At 36.9% G+C, this 17,904-nt stretch overlaps 1 protein-coding gene across 6 annotated transcripts in view; it reads right to left on the bottom strand.

The window, feature by feature from the left end:
• The window catches only part of LOC150105369 (transforming growth factor-beta-induced protein ig-h3-like), a 243,775-nt gene extending 227,060 nt beyond the window's left edge, over window positions 1-16,715 (bottom strand). For 3 of the 6 annotated variants that reach the window (XR_016548445.1, XM_090394114.1, XM_090394113.1), the window contains exon 1: window positions 16,424-16,715. Coding sequence is in view for 2 of the 6 variants with exons in the window: in XM_090394114.1 (XP_090250240.1) it covers window positions 16,424-16,646 (223 nt within the window). In the remaining 4 variants the exon portion in view is untranslated. The remainder of the gene's footprint in view (window positions 1-16,423) is intronic. The other 3 variants (XR_016548442.1, XR_016548443.1, XR_016548444.1) reach the window with 1 other exon arrangement.
• Between the last annotated feature and the right edge of the window lie 1,189 nt (window positions 16,716-17,904).

Genomic DNA, 17,904 nt, shown 5'->3' with positions numbered 1-17,904 from the left:
TGACAGAATGATTTTAAGGAATGCCGATGGTAGGGAAGTAACTGAATCAGTCGAAATAGTAGAATTACTGAAGGAACACTTTGCAAGAGTATATCATCCAGGTGGTAATATTGCAGAAATGAGAGAGCCAATGGCTTATAGGGAAGTGAGGAAAATGAAATGGAGGTGAATGGAACATTACAGAACCTCTCAGATGCAGCTGTGGGATCGAATGGTATACCAGCTCGTTTTAATGAAGCAGCAAAGCAATTGTCAGTGCCCTTGACCATACTGTTTAATCTAAGTCTCAGCTCTGGGTTTGGCCTGAGGGGGTAGAAAGAGGGGAGGGAAATAGTTCCACTGCATAAAGGAGGCTCTAAGACTTATGTAGCAAACTACTGACTGATCAGCATATCAGGAGTCGTTGTCAAAGTATTGGAGAAGTTGATCAAGAGTAAAATACAGGAATGGATAGATAAAAATGGGATACTGTATAGGGGATAGCATGATTTTGTGAAGGTACATCATGTCTCAATAACTTGCTCACATTTTATAATACAGTGACAGCTGAGTTGGATAAAGATAATGGGTTTACAGTGATACTGCTGGATGGACTTTGCAAAAGCCTTTGACAGGATACCATGTGGAATTCTGATCTGTAAACTGCAGCACATGGAGAAGGATATAGGTTGATGAAATGGATAGGAGGGTGTTGGATTCAGAGATATCAGAGAGTAGTTTAATCACAAGTAGAGTCCAAAAGAAGGCCTGTGACTAGTGGCATGACACAGAGTTCTGTATTTGGACAACTATTGTTTAATTTGTTCTTAACGATACAGAAAGGATCTGAGAGAAACTGTTCAGTTATTTGCCAATGATGCAAAGTTTGGTAGAGTAAAAGTTAATACACATGATGCAGGATGATTTGGATAGATTGGCAGACTGAGCAAAGGAGAATGGATGTCAGTTTAATGTGACAAAGTGTAAGGCATATGCATTTTGGGGTAAAAAGATTATCAGCTCTATACCACATTGGTGGAACTGTACTCTAGGAAATTGATGAAACCAGAGACTTGGGAATGTTAGTGGATAGGGAGTTAAAGTTTAAGGGGGACACAGCAAAAGTGGCTAAAGCAGCTCATCAGATCACTTGGTTACTAAAGAATACTTTGACGAGCAGAGACAAGCACGTTATTCTTTCTCTTTATCAAGCCTTGATAAGACTCAATCTTGACTACTGCAAGCAGATCTGGGCACCAGGGTTTCTTGGTGATGGAGAGGATACAAAGGTCAGTGACCAATATGCTAGCAGGTCTATGGAATGAGCGTTACGATCACAGGGAAGATTTGTGGGTTCCAGAAACTGGTTGATAGGTAGAAAAGAGGGTGATATGATTGAGACATTCAAATTACTATAGGGTTTTTACAAGATTAATTCAGAGGAAATTTTTCAGAACAGGTGTGGTGGTAGGAGAACTAGGGGCCATCCATGGAAACTGAGTAAGAGTGTAGTTAACAAGGTTGTTAAACTAGGTTTTTTGCTTGGCGAGTGGAATAGGTTGTCAGAATCTGTTGTGGGTGGCATGACTATGAATGAGTTCAAAGCAAAGTATGATCGATACCGAGCAAATGCTGAATAGTTCTTGCCATGATGTTTAGGACCTCCCTCGACGAGTCTTTTTTTTTTTTGTTTTTTTCTAATTGATCCTGTGTGCAGGGGTATCCAAGGCATGGTCTGCTAGTCCCAACTTGCCATAGTGATAGTGCTGGATGTATTTTTTATGTTCACTGAGGCGGGTGTCCACAGGACTTAAGGACTCCTTGGAGTTGCTCGTAATAATAATGTATCCATTATTTTATCTGTCAAAAGAGATGTCATCCAGGGAGTACAATAAGGAGTACAGTACACACTTATTCAACACAAAGACAGAGAAACCAGTTAGATATGCAGCCTGAAAGGCCATAAAAGGGTACAAACAAACATGGATGTTTGTCTGTAGCTTTAGATGCTGGGTGGAAAGCTTATTACAAGTTTTCCATATCATGGGACACTTCATATGTTCATATTTATTTAGGCTGGCATGGTTTTTAAGAGCATCTAACAATTCTAGTAAAAGTCTTCTGTGTTTGTACTTGCTACAGTAGAGTTTGGTGAATTTTAAGGTTTGACTGCAAGGGTTGTGTTCCAGGACATGATCTGACAATGTGTCAGATCATGCCTGATGGTGTATAGTTGTGAGGTGTACAAATGTGTTTTCCTCAAATAGATGCATGCTGGTTGTTCTTCTACTTTGCCCAAAGATTTTTCCCAACTTTTTAGAATTTGCAGCTGCTCTGAAGAAGTACCCAAACTAGATAAATAAGGATATATATGAACTAATTTTAAGAACTGCTTGCCCAAAGAATGGGCAGGAAAAAAAAAAAGAAAAAAAAACGAGAAAGCATGTGTTAATTAGGTCTTAAGATGACTGTCTCCCAAATCTTTGGCAAATTTATATAGTCATACAGTTGGGGTTTGGAGTATGTTTCAGGGCTTCTGTTGATTCCAAGAACAATCTCTCTGACTTATAACAACTTCTGTGCAGTACTTTTGTTTTTTTCTAATTGATCCTGTGTGCAGGGGTATCCAAGGCATGGTCTGCTAGTCCCAACTTGCCATAGCGATAGTGCTGGATGTATTTTTTATGTTCACTGAGGCGGGTGTCCACAGTTCTTCCTGTCTGTCCATAGCAGGCTCGATCACAGGAACAGGGCATTTCATTGACTCCTGGATGTGATAAAAAAGAGATTCTGTCCTTGGGTGAAGGGATGAGAGTTGCCAATTTGACATACATTTTAGATACAGTGCATAGCTGATGTTTCTTAAGCACTCCAGATATCTTTTCAGAAGTGCCTTGAATGTACGGGATGGTGACAGCATTGCTGTAGTCTTCTGTGGGTGACAGTGGGAAAGGGGGGGGGGGATTTCTGGGAAGCATTCAGTATTTTGTCTATCTTATGGGAATTATAGCCATTGATTGTTCTAGCTCTGTGGGTTAGTGTTTTCAGGATACCATACTGTTCAGATGGATGATGGTGTGATTGTTTGTGCAAATATCTCCCTATATGTGTGGTTTTTTATAAATCAAAAATGATAAGGAAACATCTGGAAGATGTGCGATTAGTGTATCCAGGAAGGGCAGACAGCCATTAGCTTCCAGTTCCATAAAGTGAATTTTTGGGTGTTGGCTATTTAAATGCGCTAAGAATGTATCCAATGTGTCTGGGCCATGTGGCCAAATAGCCAGCACATCGTCAACATAGCATAGCCAAAGCACTGGTTTGAGAGTGAGTGACTGCGCTGATAGCTAGCTTTTCGAAGTGTTCTATGTAGAAGTTGGCTGGGGGGGGGGGGTATATGTTCCTTTTCTATGTAAAATAACCTGCATATACTGTGAATTTAAAAAGGTCAGATATATCAGGGGGGAAAGTGTAACTTTAGTAAATCAACGGTTTCGATCAACAGTATTTTTTTTTTTCAACATAGATGGTGCCTAATTAGGACTTTAGTCTTTGTGTTGTACGTTACAATTGTTCAAACTAGTCCCATTGTTATACCAGATTGTTGTTGTTTCACATACTGTAACTAATTGTTTTTGTGCTCTGAAGATGCTGGATATAATACCAGCAAAATATCAGCAATAAGTTAATAAATAGTTTTCTTATTAGTCTGTGTTCTCGTCTACACTGTTCAAATTAATCAAAATGTACGATGAACACATAAGCCTTTCTACAAGTTCTTAAAATGGCTACTATAAGCTTTATGACTAAGACTACAATAAGCATCTCTAGAGAATACTTCTCCTAGAACATAAGGCTAATATGTTCCACTTCCTTTATGTCCTGATGTGTAAGCTGCAGTCTAATAATGGTATCCTTCGTTGTTTGTGTGACAAAGATTAAACACTGGCAGCAATAAACTATGCTGAATTTCATATAATTCAATCAATACTATGAATTATTTACATTAAATCTACATAACAAGTGCTCTCAGACCTATCTGAACCCTTTTCAGTACCAAATAGTTGCATTCTCTATCATTCACGCGAACTGGTTAGCATTCTATTCTGCACATCTCAAATCATTAAATTCCAATACATTTACAATCATTGAAACTGCACTTATTCCTTCTTTTTTTCTTTTCTTATAATAATCCCATGAGAATTTGTTCAACCTATAGTAGTATGCAAGGGGCAGAAAGTTAAGGAGAAAGAAAATACTCATTAACAAGATTTGAAAACACACGTAGATTGTATTGAATTAGAAATACAAAAGAAGGAAATCTGTTCCAGAAGATAATAGTCAAAAGAATGAATGTAGAGGAAGTAAATTTCATTAGTGAATTTTGTTCATCAGTGAGGAGGAAGTAGAACTGTGGCGTGTTGAATAGTTGCTGAATAGGTTTGAGGCTATCTGGTGAAAAGACATGCTGTTAGAAAGCTCCTGAAAGATCTGTGATTTTTGTTGATTTATTGAGTGTTTTCTTAGATTTGATGGTATATTTTTAGTATATTATTGTAGTTTTTTAGTGTAATTATTGTACTACAGCATTTCATAACATAATTGCAGAAATATTATTAGTTTTTACTACACTCTTAAGAATAGCACCAAAAACTTGTCATAAGTGTCTAAAGCTCAAGTTGTTACTACTGAGGAGAGCATTTGTCCTGATGAACAAAAGTGCTGCTGGAGTGATGATGATAATTTATCTGAGGATAAGCTGACATTAGAAATATCTCGATTAAAAGAAATTATCAGAAAATCGATCAGAGAATTATAAAAAGTGGAAAAACATTTAACTAAACTTAGACAGGATAAGAAAAAGGATCAGAACAAGAACAGGTAGGAAAGCACTGAACTTTTTTGATATATACTAACCAAGGTGTATACCAAATCCAAAACACCTGTGACTTAACCTACACAAGACATACAATTCCAATAAGAATAGAAGAACACAAATGACACAATAAATTCCTTAATTATGGAAAATTGGGCCTTTTTGATTAGGCTCTTAAAATGTTCCAAAGAACTGACTTAAAAGGCAGTTCTTTGGAACATTTTATATTAAAAATATTAAATCTTAATATTAAAAAATAATATTAAGATTTAATATTAAAAATATTAAATCTTAATATTTAATAAAATCTTAAATTAAAAAAAATTAAATTAAATCTTAATTTAATATTAATATTAAATAACTGTTCCAAGATTTTGGAAGGCCCATGTGCAATCCATAAAGCATCTAGAAATAGGACAACATAAGAGTAAGAATACAGAACTAAAAAAAAAAATTAAAAAAAAAACAGAGAGAATAGAAATATACAAGACTTTTCCAGAAAGTAAGTTCCGTTTTTAAATATTTTCACTGCAGCGCTGAGATCGCAATGGTGCACATGCATGCTGAGTTTGTTGATTCATTAGTAAGGTGTTGGTGCCATTTTCAGACATTCTCGCAGTGCATACGCTTCTTGGTGTGTGTTTATAATGTCTCAGAAAATCTAATCGCTCGCCACATGTAAAATAGAATCAACATGATAGATACTGTGTGAATGTCGAATAGTTGTTCTTGACATGATGTTAGGGCCTCCCTCGATGAGTCTGTCGACTCTCTGGAGTTGCCCGTAATAATAATAATATTCTATTCAACTCCATCCTAACACACTATAAATTGCAAATCTTCCCAACCCAAACTGACTAACCAGATTTCAAAGAATTACTTTTAGTTAGATTACATTCCATTTTAATTATGACAGTTTATCTATGACCACATAACAATCTTCACATTACATTCTTATTTGAATATACTGCTCTCACCTTGGAGGTGGTGCCCTAGAAATCCCCCCACCTCCTCAGAATGCTATATATCCAGAGATATAGATTCACTTAATGGATAAACCCTTCTCTCACTGACTCCATTTACAATCATGTATGAACACGGAGAGTTGCTGGTCAATATCCATATAAAATACATTTCCAGATCCACTGAATCACCCTTTTCATCCTCCTCCATAATTCCATTTACCACTGTCCTTTGGAATAGTTTTCTCAATACTAATTTTCCCAACACATCCAACTTCCAACTCTTCAAGAAACACATTAACAGATTCCTTTTCCTCCCCAATCACAGGGGAGTGAGAGGCAGGTTCTTTGAATGAATAGCAGGCGGTGAAGAGAATGCATTGCCTGAGAGTGAGGTAAGGGCAGAAATAGGGAACAAGTTTAAGGAATGGTTTGATGAGCTTTGCATGTGACAGAGACCTCACACAATGAACTTTTGATCCAATAATGATGGTTTAATAGTAAGAATAATTCGAAATATGCTGTATATAGTTTAAGGAATTGTATCACCTTATGTCTCTGTATTTTCACAATAGAGATTTTATATATCATTCCCACACCCAAGAGGCTGCAAAATTCACAGCATGTCAATCTAGGGAGAGGGAGAGGAGAAGAAGAATAAAGGAATCTGTTGATGACTTCATTCATTCTTCTTCCAGACATAGATATGAAAGAGGAAGACAAGAAGGTTGGTTCAGTTTGTTTGGAGCTGGACAGAGAATGGATGCTGACTAGCAGATCCTTATGAGTGTATGGATTTGAGAGAAAGTGTAGGAATGGTGTTTGTCAATAGAATACTGCTGATAAAAATACCTGCAGATGAGGCACTGAGTAGAAAGAGTAAATCTATAAGAAAGCAAGTTCATACAGATTAGTGGATAGGAGAAGGAGGAAGGGTGATATGATAGACATAAGTTTCAAGAGTTCTTAGCAGATTAACTTTGAAGAGAATTTCCACAGAATGGTGGAAGATGGGGAAGAACAAGAGGTCATCCCAGGAAGATATAAGGAGGGTGTGAGCAAAGGAGCGAGAAACAGTTTTTGCATGAAAAGTGGTAAATAATTGGGATGTATTGTCTGAGAGTGTGGTGTCTGCAGAGAATGTATTTACGCCATGATATGACAAGCTGTGTGTAAGACAGTTGGACCTTCCACAATGAGTCTTTGATTCGTCATGCTCTGAGATTAATACCCTCTAGTATTTGGATGCTGAAAAAGCTATGGATGTTGTAAAGAGATTAGAGATTACTTTTATTTTTTTTTTCATCTCTATAAAGACTGTTTTTAAACTCCAAGTGTTTATTACTTCACAAAGGTTTCAATTCCGATTGGTGCAATGACTTTTACCTGTTTCTTTTAGAATCTGGAAAATCACTGACTCAAGACCAAATACAAAAAATATACACATTTAATAAAACTAAAACAATATATATACTTGAAATAAAAATTACATAACTACAAAATACTGGATTCAAAGCCTTCTAAAATAAATCTACACTTTGGAGATTTTCTTATCCAAAAATATTAAAATCACCCATTCTCTGACTCATTCTATTACTGGATTGTTTAACACATACTTCACATCTACCAGACTAAACACCTTGTTTTCACAATAAAATGTTCAATTCAGTTTCTTTGTTAGGGCTTTTTCCAAAAATATAAAATTCTCTTCTTTTCCATAGGATCCTTTCTTATCACCATTATGTAGCACACAATATTATTCCTTCTGTCTCATTGAAGTATAAATACTTTTACCTCTTGCAGTTTAATTTGATGCACAATTCATAAATTTTTGTACTGGAGAAAAAAGTTTCTTCTACTACTTTATAAACAACATGTCTAAGTTAAGCTAATTCTGTCGCCCTCTTCCAGTAGAAATAACAAATAGATCAGGAGTCCTTAAGACAGATGAAACATTCCAATCAGCGCTTCCTCAAACATTCAATTAGAACATCGACTGCAATATCTTTTTTTATTTACTAAATACTTGTTGACAGTCACAACTCCTCCAGTTTAAAGATTCACAGTTCTACGATTCCTTTTCGGAATCTTGTATTAATATTCTCCTGACTGTCATATAAAAAACTTAAAAACTTTCTAACAACAAAATTTCTCCAATCTGCATTCTTAAACATCCATTAGCTCTCTTGTTTTCTCTCGTTACCTCAATACCGAATGCTCTCTCTATCAGCTGTCAATCACCCATCAAACCCCTCAGTGATCATGCGCACTCCATGAAAGTGACAAGCAAGAAGATGGGTATAATGGCTGACTCGTCTCCATTAGCATAACGAGAATGTCTTTATAAAATAAGATTTATTAAATAAGTAATAAATAAGAATTATCCCTTGCCAACTTATACGTCTCGATCATGTCTCCTCCTCTTCCTTCTATCCACAAGGTTGTGTAATTTGTATTCTCTCAATCTGTCCTCATATTCCACATTCCAGAGACCAGAAACCACTTAGTCAATTGTCTTTGAACCCTCTCCATCATCCTTTTGAAAACCTGGTAACTAAATCTGTGCACAGTAATCCATGTAGCATCCAAAAGTAACATCCTTACTTCTACACATCAGTGTTTTCTGCATCATTCTCATAATCCACCATGTTGTCCTCACAATTTTAGCAAAATGTCCATGAAATTTACAGTCCCTAGCCAAAGTCACCCCCAGATTTTTCATCTCCTCCACTCCTCTAAAATATCATCATCAATTCGATACTCTGCATCCCATCTTCGCTTCCCAAATTTCAAAACCTTACACTTTGCAACATTAAACTGACATCCTCACACACTCACCCATTCAGTCAATTTATTTAGGTCCTTTTGCAAAGCTGCATCTGCTCCACTTCTTAACTCAACTTTGCATCATCTGAAAACAACTGTATATTACCACTTAAGCCCTTTTCAATGTCAGGTACACAAATTAAACAATGGCCCCAAAACACAGGTACACAAATTAAACAATGGCCCCAACCTGTTGAAACCTATCAGACAGCTAATCTCCAATCCAATGCACTTCAACAACTATCCAACCCCATCCGTTCCAATTTAACTACTAGTTTGTCATGCGGCAATCTATCGAAAGCCTTTACAAAATCTAAATATACTATTGTATATGCATCCTCCTTGTTCAATGTATTCATCACCTTGTTATAATAAGTAAGCAGATTGCTAAAACACAATTTTCCTTTAGCAAACCCGTGCTGTCCATCAAAGAGAATTCCACTGTTGTCCACCCAGTTCTGAATCCTTGTCTTCACTAACTTCTCACCTTGACCACAACTCCAGACAAGCAGATTGGCCTATAATTCCAAGCCTTAGTTTTATCACCCCTTTTATGAAGAAAAACAATTTTGCCATCTTTCCACTCCTATGGAAACTGGGCTAATCTAAGAATTGTGTTAAAAATGTACAATAAAGCTGTTTTAACTCCAAGGAACATTTCCTCAATACATGCAGTGATATATACCATCAAGTGGCATTGATATACATCACAGCCTTGTTAACATCAAGTTTACTCAATTCCTCATATACTTCTGCTCGCTCACTCACCATCAGTGGTTCCTCCCCCATTCCCACTGCTCTCAAGTTCTGTATTATGTTACAATCGCAGGGATGGAATACTTTAATGAACTGTTCAGTAAACACCTCTACTATATCCTCTTCACTGTTTATCATTCTTCCATTATCACTGACCAACATCATCCTCCCATAAATATTTTTCCTTCTATTGGCCACATATCAAAAAAATCCCTAGGATTTCTTTTATTGTAATTTGCTAACTGCTGCTCATACTGCACTTTTGCTACCTTCTACCTTCCTTGCTTATTCTTTGTACTCCTCATGTAACTGATTATCTCCACTAATCTTATGCCACCTCCACAATGCCTTTTTCTTCCAGATTACATGCTTCACCTCTTCAGTCATCCATTTTACACCTACCTTATTTAATCTCCTCACCTTTGGAATACACTCAGTCATTGCCTCTGCCAGATACTTCCTGAATAGAGATCAAAGAGCACTGATTTCCTTCCCATGCAATTCCTCATTCCATGATATCGCTGCAAGCTGTCACCTAAGTATATCATAATCACCCACCTTATTATTATTATTATTCAGGCCTCCATGGAGTCAAAAGACTCATTGAGAGGAGGTCTCCCCCTAAGAAACACAAAGTCAATCATACCACTCCTTGAACTCATTGACTGTTCTCGTTCTCACCACTCCATCAGGCAATGCATTACATGGTTCAACCACCCTCCATGCAAAGAAACCACTCCTCACCCTCCTGCGCACAGTTTCCTTTCGTAACTTCCAGGGATGGCCTCTTGTCATCACTCCTTCCCGCTGTTCAACCAAGCGAAAGAACTCCCCAGTGTCAACCCTGTAACCACCTCTCAACAGTTTAAAAGTCTCAATCATATCATTTCTCCTTCTTCTATCCACCAAACTCTGCAGTCCACATTCCCTCAGCTGATCCTCATAACTATCATTGTACAGTCCTGAAACCATCTTTGTTATCCGGTTTTGTACCCTTTCCACAGTTAATTTATCCCCTTCAAATCCTGGACACCAAATCTGAGAACAGTAGTCCAGTGTGGTCTGATCAGGGTCTTATACAACGGAATGATAACTGTTTTATCTCTGCAGGTCAGTGTCCTTCTCATTATTGCAGCAATCCTCTGTGTTACCTTCACCACCTTTGCAATATGTCCCCTAAATTTCAGGTTTCTATCAATCATCAATCCCAGATCTCTTGTCTCCCCTACTTCCTCCAGTATAACTCCTCCCATAGAGTATGCAGCATCCCATCGATGTTTCCCAAACCTCAAGACCTTACATTTTGCTGACACCCCCATTCATTTGCCCATCTATCGAGCTTATTTAAATCCTCTTGCAGGGCTACCACATCTGCACTATTACTAATAATCCTTCCCAGCTTCGCATCATCCGCAAACAACTGAATATCCCCCTGCAATCCACTGGCTATGTCATTGATATAAAGGTTAAACAATATAGGTCCCAGTACTGAGCCCTATGGGACCCCACTTGTAACCCTCTGCTTCCTTGAAACTGCCCCACCATACACAACTCTCTGATACCTATCAGACAGCCAATCCTGAATCCAGTTTGATTAATCTGACATCCAGACCCATGTGCTGCAACTTAAATATCAGCTTATCATGTGGCACCCTGTTAAATGCCTTCGCTAAATCCAAGAAAATGGCAGTATATGCCTTTCTCTCATTAACTGCTCTTGTAACTTTATTATAAAAGGCTAGCATATTGCTAAAACAAGAGCACCTCTTCACAAATCCATGTTGACTCTCACAGATAACATTACCCTCATCTGCCCATTGCTGTATACGGTCATTCACTACTTTCTCCAAGATCTTATTAACTACTGATGACACACAAACTGGTCTATAATTAGACACTTCCAGTCTGCTACCACCCTTATGCAATTGCACTATCTTACCTTCCTTCCATTCCATGGGCACCTTTCCAGCAGCCAGACTTTTATTGAAAAGCCAGGTCAAAGGCACTGTCAGTTCCCTAGCACATTCTCTCAAAACTCGTGGTGAAATACCATCCAGTCCCACAGCTTTACTGACATCTAGAGTACTCAGTATTTAAAACACACTCTCCTCCTGTACCTCTAAACCTTGAACCTGCCCTATCCCTCAAACATTAAAACTGACTCCTCCAGAATGAAATACTCCAGTAAAGTGTTCACTGAGCAATTCTACTATGTCCGCTGCATCAGTCACTCTATTCCTATTTTTATCCCACAATATCATTCTTCCACAGTCATTTCTCCTCCTACTGGCCACATATCTAAAAAATTCCCTAGGATTTTCTTTGGATCTTAGGGCTAATCTCCTCTCATATTCCAGTTTCGTCTTCCTTACCATACTAGTCAATCTTTTGGCCTCTGTCTTATACTCTTCATGCATCTTCTCTTCTCCTGTCTCCTTATATCTCATCCACAGCCTCTTTTTCACATGCAATTCCTGTTTAATATTGTTTGTCATCCACTTTACTCCAAATTGTGTCCTCTTGTTCACTCATGGTATACAAGTTACCATTGCTGCTAACAAATATTCTTTCATAATTTCCCATGCACTAATGATATCCCGGCCTTCCAATTCCTTCCTCCATGAAACTCCCCAAGTTGACATCTAAGACTATTATAATCACTTGCCTTATAATTCCACACACATTCCAGTCTCTTTAGTTACAGTTATATAACCATCTTATAGTTATACATATAACCCTTTCTCAGAAAAGTCCTGATATGGCTGGCCACCACCCACGTGATCACTTCATAATCACTTTCACCAACTGCAGGAAGATGTGACACCTCATTTACAACAATATCTTCTGATGAGATGATCAAATTCAAGACCCTTAATCCATGCATGGTCTGTTACATACTGCTTAAGGTAGTTATCCCATAAAAACTCAAGAAATTTGTTCTCTTTGGTTCCTGATTCTTCATTCCAGTCTATATTACCATAATTGAAATCACCCATAATAATAATCACCCTTTTCTTATTAGCCAGATCAATTTGAATAAACATTTCATCCTGTCAACTTCCACTTCACACCATACTGCTTCAAAACCATTGTCAATATTTGCTCCTTGCATCTCCACGCTAGATGGGCACAACTGCTCTGAGGAAATGGATTATATGGTATTCTGATGGGCAGGTCAACAATTTGTGAAAGATTATTACTAACAGCAAACATCTCACTATCTTTGCCAGCTTAGTCAGTAGAATTTGAGAAAGAAAGTCATTCTAAGTTGTGAACACTGAAATCCCAAAGAAATACGTCACTTTTTGGCTATTTGGACTGTAAATAATTCAGCTTCTCTGAGAGATAGCAGACGTTTCCATTTAAATAAATTGATGCTGCTACACTGGTGTATGCTGATCTGTGGTGCTTACATATTGCTCCTCCATTTGTTGATTTTGTAGTATCACTAGTACCATGAACATTGTTACCAAATCAAAGACATTCTCACAATCAATAAATGTAAGATATAATAGGAGTTGGTATGCATTTGCTTTTCTAATAATTTGCTGTACAACCTGAATGTAGTCCACTGTGTGGAACCATTTCTAAAGTCTGCCCATTCTTTTGGGAGTGCTGGATCTAGAGTTGAACAAACCAAGCCTATTAACTATGACTTTTGTAAATAAAACTTGTATATCACCAAAAGCAGACTGATGGAGCAATAGTTAGTCCTGCCCCATTTATATATATATATATATATATATATATATAACTATTCATCCTTTACCTTTTGCATTTTAGAATAACAGTAGCATTTCTCCATACTCTTGATACATCATTCTTCCTTAGATATAGGATGAATAGTATGGCCATGACTATATAGCTTTTCCCAGCAGCCTTTAAGTTCTTCTCCTATGACTCCACCCTCTCCCAGCAGCTTTTCCATATTGCATTTTCCACTTTTCAATCCAATTCTTCTTCTGACAGGATTTCAGGCATCCAATTTTTTTCATCTTTAACAACTGTTTTGTAATCTTTATATAATAGAGAAAAATTCTTTAATTACTTTTGCTACAATATATCTGTCTCTATTTTATAGTTAACCTCCCATCTATTTTATCTTTTTCATCAGTTTTTTTTTTTTTTTGGAGTCTATGTTCAATTGTTTCTGTACAAATTCACCACTAGGCTTTCAGAAGTTTGTTTCAATTCTCTTTGTTTCATCAGAAGCTATCTTGTTTCATCAAAAAGTATGTCTTGTTTCTGTGTTGTAGTATAAGCTATTTCAAGTGAGCAGTGCAAAAAAATTCTGGGTAATGACATCACTACTTTCTGATATATCAGAATGATCCTCTAAATTCAGATTTAAAAAAATCTACAAATTATTTAATTAATTCATTATTTAATTCAAGTAAAATTTCCTTTTAACACTGAGTTTATGTACATTTATGTTTAGGTTCTTGACTCATTTTTCTTCTTTTCCTTTATTAGTTTATGAATCTTACTATTAGCTGATCATATAATGATCACTTCTAATGTTGAGTGCTGACAACTGAACAATTCCAATTTCTCAAACTGAGGACAAAATCAATTTCACTAGTTGTTTGGACTTGTCCACTTTCTAATATGCCTTTGGAGGAAAAATAATATACAAAAATTCATACACAAGTGAAATTAAGAAACCTGTAGTACGTCATTCATGCCATGCATGGCCAAGTGGTAAAAGAAACCATTTGATGCATTTCTCACTCATAAACAGATTGTAGTCATTGGAAAACAATGTCCGAGGCTTCAGGAGAAAAACCCTGCCACCTCCATATGAAATGGAGGTGGCATTTAACAAATGTTATGATACTTAGTGTTGTTTCAGATGGACCTCCCAAAATGAGTCTAATGATTCCATGAAAGTCCCAAATAATAATAATAATAAAAATGGCAGAAATGAAACAAGAAACTGATTAAATAGAACCTATGAGAGGGAGAGGAGATAACCCATTAAATAAATTATCCTCCTCTGGATAGCAGCAAGATCATTTCTGGACTCTTGTGAATGGCATGTTTTACAAATGTCTTAGCTGGAAAATAATTTCTTTACATAGGTTATAGAACAGCACACCAGCTTCATGTTATGGAAGTTAACTGTGAAATTCAGGTTTTGCAGTTACTATTTTAGGGTTGTATACTATCTGATAATAATATCTGGACACCACTTCATAATAGTAGATATGGCTATATGTATCATAACAATTGCAGACATAAATGGTAGCACATGGTATTGGTCTTGTAATCTTCACAGAAAAACATTAAAAGTAAAATGGGCCACACTAGAGATGCTTTCAACATGGCACTATCATAGAATGCCACTTTGCAACAACTCATTTTGGGAAATTTCTGCCCCAATCAACTGAAAGTAATGTTTGCCAAGCAGCAACAATGCCACAACTGCAACCAGGTAGGCCACATAAAATCACACATCCGTTTTCACCAGTATAGCCACTCTGGTCTTGCAGACCATGCTCTGGATACATGCTACAGAATACGGTGGAAGAGAGCCACAATAATACACCGTAGCAAGTTCAAATTTGAAAGACTTTTCGTGGAATCAGCCTCAGTCCTAAGAAACATGCCAAACCTCAACAAATTTGGTTGCATGAAACTGTCCCAAATTTGGGAGAATTACATCAGGAGACCTTCAACCCAACAACAGCCAAGAATACCTACATAGCCTGCTAAGGGGCACCATCAGGACTTTTAGGAGAAGCAATAGCTTCCTCGCTTCTTCCTCATTTACTGTATGTAGTGCCTGCATGCACGTGTCTTTATTTTAAGTTCCTTTGAAGATGGCAACGTGACATTGCTGAAATATTGGAAATATATATTAAAGTTTAATTTAATTTATATTCTAGTGTACGTTGTGAATTCTTTAAGTTAGCTAATAACCATGTATAATCAACGTATAAGCCTTTCTACGAGAATGAAAGTAATGTTACCATAAAGAGGGAATGCCAAGCGGCAATAATGCCACAACTGCAACCAGATAGGCCACATAAAATCACACAGCAGGACTGCCAAGTGCTGAAGCATATAGCATGAACAAAGTGCCTGTTCTCAGTTGTAACACTTGCTACTAAATACTGAAATGCCTCTGCCAGTGATTACCAGCACCACAAATGTAAGCAAAAGTTGAAAAATGTGAGTTTCCGTATCCAAGTGTAAGCCTAACATCAGCAAAGGGCAACATCAAGTGTCTGGTGGATTGATGTAAAGCTCACCACAACCTTGGATTCTGGAGAAGTGGAAATCACGTTTCACCATCTGGCAGTCTGACAGACGAATATGGGTTTGGTGGACACTAGGAGAACTACCTGCCTAAATTTGTGCCAACTGTGAAGTTTATTGAAGGAGGCATCATGGGCTGGACCTCCTAGTTAGTTCAAATGACATGTAATCTTAATGCTGCTGCCAATAATGACATTCTAAACAACTCCATGCTTCCAACTTTATGGCAGCAGTTCAGTGAAGGCAGTTTTCTGTATCAACACGATGTCATGTCCCCATTCAAAGTGAGGTTCGTGCAGGAATGGTTTGATGAGATGAGTGTTAAAGAACTTGACTGGCATGCACAGAGCTCCGATCTCAACCCTATCAAAACACCTGTGGCATGAACTGGAACACCAAGTACAAGCTATGCCAAATGCCCAACATCAGTGACCAACTTCACCAATGCTCTCCTGGAAGAATTAAATTACCATAATGTAATAAAACCAAGTGGAAAGTCTTCCCAGAAGACTGAAAGAGTAGACCAACTCCGTTTTAATGTATTTCATATCAGAGTGAGAAGTGGGATGAGCAGGTATATGGAAGTTTTCATCAGATAGCATATCTCTTGGCTTATCATATATCTCTTTCATAATAAGCAAGGTCACTGTACTAATATTATTTTTTAAGCCTTTCTAATGCAGTTAATCAACAAATTAAACTGCTACGCTGTTCGAAATACCGCATTAATATGTTACAGTGAGCCAAAGTTATAAAAACTCACCCTCGTGGGCTAAAACATTGGTCATCCCCGCTTCCGTCAATTTTCCCAGTAATATCGTGAGATTAAGTTGTTTGACTAGTTCAACCAAATTTTTTGGTTTTGCAAAGTTTATAGTATTATTTGATACCATTTTCGGCAACCTCATTTTTTTATGGGTAACATTCAAATCTAACTGAGCTGAAATAATAGCAAAGCAAAGGGAGAATAATAATATATTAACCATAATTATTCGTTAAGATATGTATACACGCTTACGCAATTAATCTTATGACTGAACCGAAACATACTATAGATTTGATGATGTCATGCAGATCCAAAAAAAAAAAAAAAAAAAAACTCTCGTAACTCCTTTTATTGCCTTACAGGGAGTAGGTGAGGCCGTTTAGCTCTAACTTTTGGAGACTGAGAGGACAGTTCAATCACAGCAAGATACCAAAAATAAATTCCGTCTTCATCGGAAGAACCCAAATTGAGCATCTGCAGTGATCGCTAATTCATAAGTAGTATAGAAATAGAAGACACGACACAACATAAATAAAAATAAAAATAAAAAAATTTTAATTAGGAAAAGATTTTTGAAAATTTTCTACTGTTTTTTCCTTTTCTTTGGGGGGTTCCCGGGCCCCTTTCCTCCCCCCTCTGGGTGCGCCACTGATTGAAACACGTTAAAATAAATTGCAATACAGTACTCATATTGCAAACATCAGAAGTAGGGACTAATACTCAAAATTGAACTCTCGACTAGAGCAAAAACAAAACTCGACATGAGACGTTTATAATGGAACTTCGTTTTTTTTTTTCTTTTTTCCCCGACATTTTATGATCATCACCTAGGGATCTCCATGGAATGGGAGGACCACAGAAATCATTACCTAATAGTATCAATCATACATGTCCTTAAAATAAGTCAGTAACGTATAGTTAACTTTCCCCTTAAACCTATTCGACCGGTTCAGTGCACTCTTCAAGAAAACCGTTTATTACTCAATTCTTTGCTAAATACATCATTTGGTGGTATCACTCCATATCTTATTTCTTTGTTGCATCAATCTACTGAAAAACTTTTTCTGCATCTGTCGTATAATCATTTCAGCAGCAGAAGTCTTCACGCAGGGTGACCACCCAGCAAAATTATTTAGTACATTATTAAATTATTTAGTACATTAGCAAATTATTCATGCATAGATGAACTTATGCATGAAAAAGGTACTAAATCCGAAAAAAAAAGTACTAATTTTTAATTTGCGTTCGTTTTACCCTATTTAGGGCATTTTACGATATTCATACCTTATTATCATAGATGAACTCAATGTAAAACCGCTAAATTAATACTGTACGACAAATATGAAAAGAAAAAAAAGTCAAAACTCAACTCACTATAGTCATCTAAGAGTGCAAGAGCTGTAATTGTCAGTTATCATAACAGAAGTCCCAATTGTAACTCTAGCACTTAACATGTGTATTAATTTACCATATAATTG

This window comes from Typopeltis vanoorti, chromosome 6, assembly GCF_054136105.1.
Source record: "Typopeltis vanoorti isolate ZY-2024b chromosome 6, IOZ_Tvanoo_1.0, whole genome shotgun sequence".
In the NCBI taxonomy this organism is placed as follows: Eukaryota; Metazoa; Arthropoda; class Arachnida; order Uropygi; family Thelyphonidae; genus Typopeltis; species Typopeltis vanoorti.
Note: the sequence above shows the minus strand (reverse complement) of the source record. Positions and strands in the feature narration are given on the sequence as shown.